We start from the raw sequence: 11196 nt of genomic DNA, 5'->3' as shown, positions 1-11196 counted from the left end.
AAAAGAGAAGTTTTTAGGTAGTGTAACATATTTGTAATTATAGTAATACGTGTTCAATTATGGACTAATAGGCTTAAAAGATTAATCTCGCAAAATACATGTAAACTGTATAATTAATTTTTTAATCTATATTTAATGCTTAATATGATGGAGCAAAGAGTTTTTGCGTGGAAACTAGGCCTTGTTTAGTTCTAAAATTTTTTGGGAAATCGATACTGTAGCACTTTTGTTTGTATTTGACAAATATTGTTCAATTATAGACTAACTAGGCTCAAAAGATTCGTCTCGTCAAATTCGACCAAACTGTGCAATTAGTTTTTATTTTTGTCTATATTTAATACTTCATACATACGTCTAAAGATTCGATGTGACGAGGAATTTGAAAAATTTTGCAAATTTTTTTAGGAAACAAGAGGAGGTCAGGCGGGCCATCCATTCCTAATTAATTAAACACCCTCTGCTCCGTACGGTACCCAAGGTCTGATTGCACGCTAGCTCTTCTTCAACTTCAAGACCTCGCTCTCCACAGGTCACGAGCCCACCAACAACACTTCGCTCCTCTTCTTCTCTCCGTACTAGCACTGCTGCACTCAAAAAGACACAGCGAGGAGGCCATGGGCACACTAGGCGGGCACGTCGCGCCGGGCGCCTTCTTCTTCCTCATCGGCCTGTGGCATCTGTTCGGCCACAGCCGCCTGTTCTTGCTACAGCGGGGCTCCTACGTGGCTCCGGTGTGGTTCCCGGTGCCGGGCGTCCGTCACATCGAGCTCATAATGATAATAATCGGCTCGGTGATCTCCGTCTCGATGGAGCTCGTCATCGTGCAGCCGAAGCACCAGCCGTTCGACGACGACGGCACCATCCCCAGCGTCCACCTGCACAACTTCGAGCACGCGTCCATCTCGCTGGCGTGGCTCGTCTTCGCCGCCGCCACCATCCACATGGACAGGGTCCGGGCGCCGATGCGGGACGCGGTGTCGCAGCTGGCGGCCGCGGCCGCGTTCGCGCAGCAGCTGCTCATCTTCCACTTCCACTCCGCGGACCACGCGGGCGTGCAGGGGCGGTACCACCGTCTGCTGGAGATGGTGGTCGCCGTCACGCTCGCCGCCTCGCTGCTCTTGATCCCCTACCAACGGAGCATCGCGCTGAGCCTGGTCCGCTCGGCCAGCCTCGTGTTCCAGGGCGTCTGGTTCACCGTCATGGGCGTCATGATGTGGACGCCGGCGCTCGTCCCCAAAGGCTGCTTCATGAACGACGAAGATGGCCTCCAAGTCGTCCGGTGCCGCACCGACGAGGCGCTCGACCGCGCCAAGTCGCTCGTCAACCTGCAGTTCAACTGGTACCTGACCGGCACCGTGGCGTTCGTCGTCGTGTTCTACCTCCAGATGGCCAAGCAGTACCAGGAGCAGCCGCAGTACGCTCCGCTGGTGAAGGGAGGGAGAGGCAGCGATGGCCGGTGCACCATCGGAGAGGTCAATGACGACGAGGATGACCTTGAGGCCTCCAAAGGAGGCTTAGGATATATCGAAATTGAGAGGTGACGCGTGACACTGTGTGGTCAAATATCAATGGTTGTCTGTAGGAAACTAGGAACAGAGCTAGGATTCATGACTAGGGGACTGAGTTCCTTCTTCCTTCTCCCGCACCCACCATCCCCCTCTTCCTCTTCCTCCCTTAGTTTCTCTGTGATGTGCAAGCGGGCTGGAAGTGGAGCACCCTAAGGCCTAAGCCCACCCTTATCGATAAAATCGTTTTAATGAAATATGTGCATGGGTGGTTTACTTAACCTGCCGGAGTTGGAGATTTACTAACCCTAGCCGCCGCCGTCGCTTCTTCTCCGTCTCCGGCAGCCGCTGCCGCCTCTTCTCTTCTGTATCTGTTAACTTTTAAATGCTTTGTGGATTCATTTTTCGTCGTCGCTCTGCATCTCCGGCCCGTGTTAGTTTTGATATAGCGTACTCTTCCCTGTCTGCAAGTCTCTAATAGTTTGTACCCAATTTGTACTATGTAATTTCCAGGACACGCTTCTAAGCAATGCAATAGCATCATCGAACCATCTCAGGTGTCTTGCTAGTGACATCTTGAATAGAGTTTGCGTGCACGGTTGCACTTGAGAATTGCAACAGAACAGGTCGCTTCTTCAGTAATATGGGAGCGGCATGTGTGCCTGCACATGATGGGAATCAAGAAGATAGTTAAGCCACATGATGCGAATCAAGAAGATATATAGTGAAGGAGACATCACGTGTAACATTGGCTTGAGTACAGTTCCACACGCCAGTGAAACAGATGTTACCTACTAGTAAAATTCAGTTTCAGATTTCCTTCCTAGTCCCGTAGGCGCTTTGGCTTCTTCACTACCTCACTTTTCTCAGCTTGTTTGTACAGACTTTCAGTTCCTTTAATTTCATTACAGTAGGGGCTAAAACCCCTCCTGATGTTTTTTGCTTGTCATTTTGTGGGTCTGGAGTGGACAGCGATATTCCGAGGGTTTCAACTTGCCATTTGCGAGAGGCTGCTACTGCTAGCACCTTCTCTGAAGATTATTCTATCTGTATTGCTCAGCAAGGCACTGCAGGTAGTGTCTCCTACTAGATCTCCATCTCCCCCCCATATTCCATTATCTTTCATGGGTCAGTGATGACTGACGACACAGCTCCAGGATTATATAAAACCCTCGTTTGATAGTGAGCGCAGAATAAAATAGTATAAAATCATGTTCATGCAAATCATTTTGTGTAGATAGCAGGGACCACAAGGAACCTGAGAAATTTGGTTCCTTTGCTTCTGTGTCAGCACCAGTTGTGCTCCGGACCTCCGGCTGCTAATTCAGAGCTAAGACGTGCCAAGCTGATCAAGCCACCATTTTGGGGGGTCTCTTTCTCCATGGGACCGTCCGTGATGATGCAAATCAATTCAGGTGGCAACTGGCAAGCTTGAGCAGCCGGCAATCTGCTATATACAGCAAAGAAAACCAACGGCTGCTTGGGAATTCCAGGGGCGCTTACGTGCGAAGACTGCTAAGAGTAAGCAGATGAGTGGACCAAAGCGACAGGTTGGATTGTCCTCAAGAGAATCTGTTCATCCAGGGGCTAAAAATTGGCAAAAGCCAAGAATCTGCAATCTTTGTTTGATAAGAACTGAAGTTGCAGTTTCCTCGAGTTCGTTTAATGGTTTGGCTGCATTATTAGATATATACTAGTCGATGATTAGTTGGTTGCCGTTCAAGAAACAGTAGTTTGCTTTCAAGTACTGTCAATGGCCTATTTTTAGACGATTCCCACTTTATTAATTTGCCCAACTGCATTACATACAGCTACGGATACTGACAAGTATTCCCTCCATTACAAATTATAAGTCACTTTGATCTTTTTGGTATATTTATTTTGCTATGCATATAGTCTAGATAAATAATATGTCTAGATATCTAACAAAATAAATGAACAAAAAGTCAAAATGGCTTATAATTTGCAACGAAGGGAGTACAATGCATGGACAAATCAGTTGACGCTTGACGGCCACCATTTGAAGCGTTCAAATTTCAGCAAAAGGATGGGTGGGCATTGTCATCGTTCATTCCTTAAGTTAAATAATAAAAGAGATGCACGAACGACGGATACTGAAGACTTGAATGGAAACGGAGCCAATGAAGACCATAACAGTCTATTAATGAAAGCCCAGCAATAAGAAGAGATGTTGCTAGGCTGGGCCTTGCGGCGTTGGGACATTCTTGCCGGACCAATTTGCCTTGTGGTGCGTAGAGGATGTTATTGGGCTGGGCCTTGGGGTGTTGGTTGATGGGCCGCCATAACTGTCCATGTCAAACACTACTGAGTAGCACTGAGGGGCCGAGAAGAAGGGTAGGTTGGCTGTGGAGTAGAATGAATTGATTCCGTGCGCTGGATCCTGAAGTGCGAGCCCAAAAACTATATATCGAGCAACTTTTAGCAGACCACTGTCCTCATCCAATTGGGTGTGCCATCCGGGGGTTGTTCTTCAGTAGTGGATAATATGTTGAGGCCTTATTTGAATATATTTGTATTGTATCTACTTTAGTTTGTGTATTGGATTGGATTAAAATAAAATTAAACTAAGTTATATATCAATCCACTTAAACACATATGAATTGAACAAGCAGTGAGATGGAGGTTGATGGTGCCATGACGCTATTTTAGACACCGCAATGGAAATTTCTCTTTGTTGCAAGGGTGTCTTAAATGATTTCTCTTAGTCTGAACTTGATGGGTCGTAAATTGTTCTGTATAGTTTCTTTATGTTTAATTTTGTAGGTGATCATCGTGGGAGTAGTCTTTGAAGGATCAAATTGATCTTGGTAATCCTAGGCTTACTAATAAGATCCTATGTTAGTATATGTTGTAATCTTCCTTTTCCTCTTAACGAAAAACATAGGCACGGTTGCAAAAAGTAAAGAGAAATGCTATATTTTAGGTGCCTGAAATATAGTATTTGTTGAGGCGACATCTAAGAGCATGTCCAAGAACTTTTCTAAATGTCACTCTCTAAATCATCATTTGGAGAGTTATTTGCATAAAAAATGCTTTCTACATATCTTTTCACTCTCCAACAGTTTTTCTGTATCTCATGCGTACTCTAGAGAGTCGTTCTTGTCTTCTATTTTTAGCTAGCGAAAAATCTGGAATAGAAGATGATTGTATTTGGATGACCACTTAGAAGAGCTATTGGAGAGTATTTTTTTCACTAAATTCTCTATTTCTAGCATTTAGAAATGATACGAAGAGTCTCTTCAAGATGCTCTAACAACTATCAGTTTTTTTTTCCAACGGTCTAAATCTATTAGCACAAATCACAATAGACAAATTGCAGAATTTTCTATGGAAAGACACAAGGACAAAATTGCTCAGGTGCCTGAACTACAGGAAATGTTAAAAATAAATTTTATGAGACAATCTTTGAATATAGAATGAACTTATTTTGAACTGAGGGAGTACAACGTTACAATGTCTTCCCGTCATCTCTCAGACCACCCTTGTTCAAGTTCAACACGACTGAAAACGCGTGTCATCATTATGGAGTTCCTTGTACACCTCGCTATGTTTCTTAGATGTATTAATTGCACATAATTAGGCTAAATACTGGCATGGATCGTGTGTAAAGAACTTAATGAAGTGCAATGATCTCAATGAAGACCGTCTGAAAGGATCCCTGTCAGTCTAACGTATTATCTCTGTACTACTGATAAGAAATTCGGGAGGCAATATAATGAACGAGAACGATTAACAGATTCACTTTTGTCACTCAAAAAGTCCAATTATCAGTATCGACGGACGACATACTTTCAGGTGATTTTCTCTTGCGTCCAGTTATATATAATCCTCAGTTGTCAATGAAAAATGTACTGAGACAAATTCAGCAAGTTGGGGCTGTCTTTTGTTTTGTTAGTTCAGTTCAGTAGCATAGTGGTGTTTGGCCTGTGCGCCATAGTGGTTTGGAGCTTCATCTCCAAGAAAACCTTTTTGTAATTATTTTTCCCCTTTTCCCCCTCTGATAAAAATCTAGCAAAACTCTTATCGATCGTCTTTCTAAAAAAAATCAGCAAGTTGGCAACGCGTAGAGTGCATTTCCCGTAGGCTTGGGGAGTTGGGGTGTCAGTTGGCTCTGTGAACATGTTTATGCAACTTCCATATCTTTCCGTACCGCACGCCGTGGTGTTCAAAACTTCGAAAATATATATCATGCTGTGTAGTCACTCACTGTAGACTGTAGTGTACACTGTCGTACAAGCAACTCCTTCGCATCACTGTCACTTACTCAACATCGTCCCTCCCTCCCAGCTCCCGCCATGGATGATCATCGCCGCGACCAACCCCTCGCGCCCAGCGTACACGTCCACCTTTTAAGCCTCACAAAAGGTGATGGATCGATGGCGAGGCGAGCACCCCAAGAAAACATCGAGCAAAGCCATTATTGACGACACCGGACCAGTTTCCGTTGTTGCAACTAACCACCACCGGCCGACCGGCGATCGAGCCATGGGCGGCGGCACTCCGCGCAGCAGCATCGGCCACATCCTTCCCGGCGCCGGCTTCCTGGCCGTCGGGCTGTGGCACCTGTTCAACCACATCAGGCTCTTCTCCCTGCGGCCCGACGCGTACGTGGCGCCAGTCTGGTTCCCGGCGCCGCGCGTCCGCCACCTCGAGCTCATCCTCGTCATCGCCGGCAGCGCCGTCGAGTTCGCCATGGAGATGTTCGTGGACCACTCCACCTTCCTGCCGTTCGACGCCGACGGCTCCATCCCGTCCGACCGGCTGCACAACCACGAGCACGCCATCATCTGCCTCGCGCTCCTCGTCTACGCGGCCTCCGCGCTGCACCTCGACCGCGCCCGCGCCCGCTGCCGCGGCGCGCTCTCCCTGCTCCTCGTCGCCGCCGTCTTCGCGCAGGAGCTGCTCGTCTTCCACTTCCACTCCACCGACCACGCCGGCTTCGAGGGCCAGTTCCACTGGCTCCTGCAGCTCGTCGTCGCCGCCTGCCTCGCCACGGCGCTCCTGGGCGTCGCCTTCCCGCGGAGCTTCGTCGTGGGCCTGGTCCGGTCGGCGTGCGTCGCGTTCCACGGGGTGTGGCTCATCGTCATCGGCGCCATGGTGTGGGTGCCGAGCCGTGTGCCCAGGGGCTGCTCGCTCGTGGAGGAGGACGGCCGCGTCACCGTGCGCTGCCACAGCGAGGCCAGCCTGCACCGCGCCAAGGCGCTCGCCAACATACAGTTCGGGTGGTACCTATCCTTCATGACGGTTTTTGTCGTCGTGCTCTACGTCAACGTGTGCAGGATGTATCCTGCCGAGACAGCGGCGTACGTGCGGCTGCCGCCGGAAGCCGCCGGCGAAGAGGAGGAACACCTCAAGCGCAAGTGCGGGGTCGTATGCTGCGACAACGACGATGTTCAGGGATTCACGCCCTTGGAGATCGAGGTGTAATGTAATGTAATGTAATGTAATGCACTGGGCCGATTGTAGAACATGTCCCTGCTTGTACACTTGTACAGTAGCATACATGTGCCATACGGCCATGAATTCATCGATCTGTTCGTATGAATGTAGTCAAAAGTCAAGGTTTGATGCACGCACTGTGTGTTCCTTTTCCCTAAACACTAACACTGTTACTTAGTGGCGTGTTTCCTTTTTTTAAAAAAAAGAGTGAAATTTATTTGCGGTCTCTAAACTTTTGTGCGGGCACTCACAATGCAACTCTATCATAGAGTCCAAGATAATTAGTTACATATTATTTATGATATTTTGCTGATGTGACAACATATTTATTGAAGAAAGAGGTAGAAAAAATAAGACTTCAAGTCTTATTTAGACTCTAAGTCCACATTATTCGAGGTAATAAATAACTTTAGACTCTATGATAGAGTCTGCATTGTGAGTGCCCTAATAACATCCCAGTCTCAAACTCCCATTTGTTTACTTTTAGGTATAGGAACTCATCCGGTCTCATCATTGGCGGATCCAGAAACAATGTAAGAGGTGTTCTTGGCGCTGAACACCTAAACTCTGAACTATTTTGGACCGGAGATGAAGAGGTGTTCTTAGTAATTTTGGACCACGCCCCCCTAGCCTGGAGTGCAAATCCGCCCCTGCTCATCAATGGTATAAAGCATACACTCAACCTGTTTGTCAACATGGCATGTTAACATGGAGCCCCTTGACCCATACATGCATTTTTTTTTACAGAAACCTCATCCCACTCGTGACCATAAGGCCTTGAGAGCGCCCTTCTCTCTCCCTCCCTTTCCCATCGCCACTTTTGCGCGTTGTCGACATGCAAGTATGCAACCCTAGTAGACATCGATCTTGAACTGATAGTGGCAAGTTGTAGGTACTTAGATCCCTCATCTGCCTTAATCCCACCACCAATCATCATATATTCGTCTAATCCTGCCTTTGACGATGTTTTGGTCACCATGGAGAGCTCCAGTTTGTCAGGGCGGACTTGACTTTGGGGACTGGTGATGATCCCTCTCATTGTGTGTACGGAATGTCATTCTCAAAAGGTGAAGGCGCTATGGGTGGGATGACTGAGAACGCTTGATGCTACTTCTACATCTACTTAATAAAGCAGGAAAGTTACTCTGTTACTTCTACTTATATATCAATATATTCACGGGTCTATAAAAATGCATTGCTAGCTAGGGCTAAGGTGTTCCATGCTGGTATGCCGCATAACCAGTTGGGTAGGCACTCGTTTGGACAACTGATGGGACTCGAGGTGGGTTAATTTACCTAGAACTAAAAAAATAGTAGTTCGGGGCCAGGATGACACTGTCTCACAATCACAAGTCTTAGAGCGTGAAAGACCAAAGATGAGGGGTAAGCATAGGAACCCAATACGCTTCTCTTCTCGCTTTACCAAGAATACCCACGTATCTTGATGATTGCTAACCATATGGTTAGGAGAACTAGAAGTGATACAAAAGCATAAACAAATATCAAGAAAACTTCACAAAACGAGCCGAGCTCGAGTTGAGCCACTAACATGTATAGCGGATTCAAGCTGTTGTCATTTAATTTACCTTGGCTCGTTTTTGGGTCATGAGCTAGATTGAGCTGACTTGTTAATTAACCGAGCTAAAGTATTGGCTCAAGTTGTTAAAAATTCAAATGAGCCGAGCTCGAGCTGAGCCACTAACGAGCAAGTCGAGCGAGCTAACGAGTTATGAGTTTTTTTTTTGTTTAGGCCTAGGCACGACCCACTAAAATGATATTCAGATTTGGGGTACTTATATCCAAAAGTAAAGCACCAAGGTTAAACCAAAATACGTCATTGTTTTGGGCGCTTCTAGTATTACAGAGAAAATGTTCAGTTTATACTTATAAATTTATGATAATTAGATAGTAAATTTAGTTACAATCTAACGATGTAAGTTTATGTTATAGTAATAAAAAATTGTTGGTTAAACTATTGGCCAAAGATTTTGAATATTGAGTCTTGATGTGCGCGTATGCCTTATAAAAGAGAATGAATGTAGTATTTAATGTGATAAAAAACAAGTCTACCAACAGAAAACGCATGTTTCCTCACTTGGGTGGTTTTAGTTTGTGAGAAGTTGTTTGAATTTAATTCTTATAGCATTAACTAGTTTTAGTTGCATTGGCCAACTAAAGGGGTTGTTTTTTTTTTCTTGACAACAAACGATTTTATTAGCAGCATCTAGCTGACAGGAGTACAAACGGCTCCCATATTACAGAATTCTCCGGATGGAGAGTAGCTTCAGACACAATAACGGTGGTGTGTGTGTAGGCGCTGGGCAATCTTGCAGCCTTACATTACAGGGATGTTGAACTCTCCGCACGGAGAGTGGCTTCGGAAACAATGACCGTCGCGTCGTGTGTAGCGGTTTGAACGGAACTATCATCCTTGATTCCTTGTTGCTGCCTGCCGCTGCCGGTGCCGTATTCCGACAGGCAGCGGAGGAAATCTCGCACGCACTGATCATTCACTTCGTCATTTCCGACTACTTGAGCGAGCTCCTGGGCCTTTGCCCCGAGCTCCTGGGCTTCGTCCCCCACCATGACCCTCCTCAGAGCAGCTGCAACGTCTTCAGCCGTGAACGAGCCATCGTCCTCATCCCGTGCCACCTCGACGCCCAACTTCTTCTCCACCAGATGCCTGGCGTTGAGGCCATGGTCGAACAGAAGCGGCAGCATCACTAGCCTGACGCCGCGCGCGAGGCCCTCCGCGACAGAGCCCCAGCCGGCGTGCGTCACGAACCCCCCGACCGATCTGTGTGCCAGGAGCCTGGCCTGAGGCAGCCAGCCGCGGCAGACGAGTCCCCAGCCGCTGACCCGCTCCTCGAAGCCTTCCGGCAACCCGGCTGCGCTGCCACTCGCGTCGGAGTCCGCCGGCGCCCTGTATGCCCAGAGGAACGGCACGCCGAAAGCCTCCAGGCCGAGCGCTACTGCATGCAGCTGTGCGCTCGTCAGCTTGGCTTCGCTGCCGAAGGCCACGTACACGACGGAGCGCGGCGCCTGTCTGTCGAGCCACCGCAGCGTTGCCTCGTGGCCGTGGCCGGCGCCGCCGGCGTCTTGTGTTGGTGGCGGAGGCAACAGCCCGAGCGGGATCACCGGTTTCTTGTAGAGCTCGCCGACCAGCTGCAGCCACTCCGGCTCCAACTCCCTGCTGCTCCTGGCCCCCACGAGCTGGCTCCCTTCGATGGACTTGGCCATCCGGTAGCCATCCGATACCTCGCCGTCCTCCGGGATGATGCCCTTCTTGAACATCGCGCGGACCTCGTGGACGCGGTAAGCGACGGTGGTCGGGAAGGGCACGTAGTCGGGGACGGCGGTGAGGTGCTCCAGCTTGGTCTTCGCGTGCTCCGCGCGACCCATGAGCGCCTCCGGGGGGCCGAAGAAGCCAAGCGACGCGGCGCCCATGACGCTCAGGAACGCGCACGGCACGCCGTGCCTCGCGGCGGCCGCGGGCGCCCAGTACGCCGCGTGGTCAATGAGCACCCAGTCAGGCCTGCTGGACGGCTCCGGACCCTGCAGGATCTTTGAAAGCTTGGCAGAGAATGCGGCGTCGTAGGCTCGGCGCAGGCACGGCCGCAGATCGTCGGAGCGGAGGTCCATGGTCGCCTCGGCGTCCTCCGGCAAGCGCTCAACGCGAGGCAGGGGCACGTCCACGACGTGGACAAGGCCATCGAGATCCGGAGGGATGTCAATGAGCCGACGGGTGTTCCTCGGCGTCGAGAGCAGAGTGACCCGGTGGCCTTGCAGAGCTATGCGCCTCGCGAGCTCCGTGAAGGGGAGGATGTGGCCGACGGCTAGCCATGGCATCATCACGAAGTGCATGCTGCTGCCGCTGGTGGCGTCCATGGCAATGAAAAACAGAGTTTTTTCAGGAATAAATTTGAAGCCTTCTCGTTTCGTGGCCAAATGGACCGGCCGCGGAGCATATATAAAGGCTGTGCCGTGGATGATGACGATCCATTTTGAGATTTTTTTTTCTTTTTTTTACTGATGACCTAGTAAAACAATGACCGCAAACGTTCCATTGTTTGACTTAACATGCCCACTTGTGCGTTCTTCCTCTTCTTATGAAAATGAATCCTATAAAGCCTATCTGCACGCTTGCTTGTATTAGTTTTAAGTGACATAACGACTTTAAATAAAATACTCAGATCAATCACTATGATTCCTGTTTGACTTTGTTGTAGAT

At 48.7% G+C, this 11196-nt stretch overlaps 3 protein-coding genes across 3 annotated transcripts; 2 read left to right on the top strand and 1 right to left on the bottom strand.

Moving 5' to 3' along the window:
• On the top strand, positions 411-1786 carry LOC8062757 (transmembrane protein 45B). The gene has a single exon (XM_002462420.2). The coding sequence runs from the start codon at positions 615-617 to the stop codon at positions 1539-1541; it is 927 nt and encodes a 308-aa protein (XP_002462465.1). The 5' UTR covers positions 411-614; the 3' UTR covers positions 1542-1786.
• LOC8081012 lies at positions 5745-7116 on the top strand. Its single transcript, XM_002462419.2, has one exon. The coding sequence runs from the start codon at positions 5895-5897 to the stop codon at positions 6951-6953; it is 1059 nt and encodes a 352-aa protein (XP_002462464.2). The 5' UTR covers positions 5745-5894; the 3' UTR covers positions 6954-7116.
• LOC8062756 (putative UDP-rhamnose:rhamnosyltransferase 1) lies at positions 9084-10917 on the bottom strand. The gene has a single exon (XM_002460244.2). It carries the CDS (start codon positions 10851-10853, stop codon positions 9306-9308), a length of 1548 nt encoding a protein of 515 aa, XP_002460289.1. The 5' UTR covers positions 10854-10917; the 3' UTR covers positions 9084-9305.

The sequence above is a fragment of the Sorghum bicolor genome, chromosome 2 (genome assembly GCF_000003195.3).
Source record: "Sorghum bicolor cultivar BTx623 chromosome 2, Sorghum_bicolor_NCBIv3, whole genome shotgun sequence".
Taxonomy (NCBI): domain Eukaryota; kingdom Viridiplantae; phylum Streptophyta; class Magnoliopsida; order Poales; family Poaceae; genus Sorghum; species Sorghum bicolor.
The sequence above is the reverse complement of the archived record's forward strand: the minus strand, read 5'-3'. Positions and strand labels throughout refer to the sequence as shown.

Coding starts and splice junctions, on each gene's coding strand:
- LOC8062757 (XM_002462420.2), top strand. CDS start 615: ATGGGCACACTAGGCGGGCACGTCGCGCCGGGCGCCTTCTTCTTCCTC.
- LOC8062756 (XM_002460244.2), bottom strand. CDS start 10,853: ATGGACGCCACCAGCGGCAGCAGCATGCACTTCGTGATGATGCCATGG.
- LOC8081012 (XM_002462419.2), top strand. CDS start 5,895: ATGGATCGATGGCGAGGCGAGCACCCCAAGAAAACATCGAGCAAAGCC.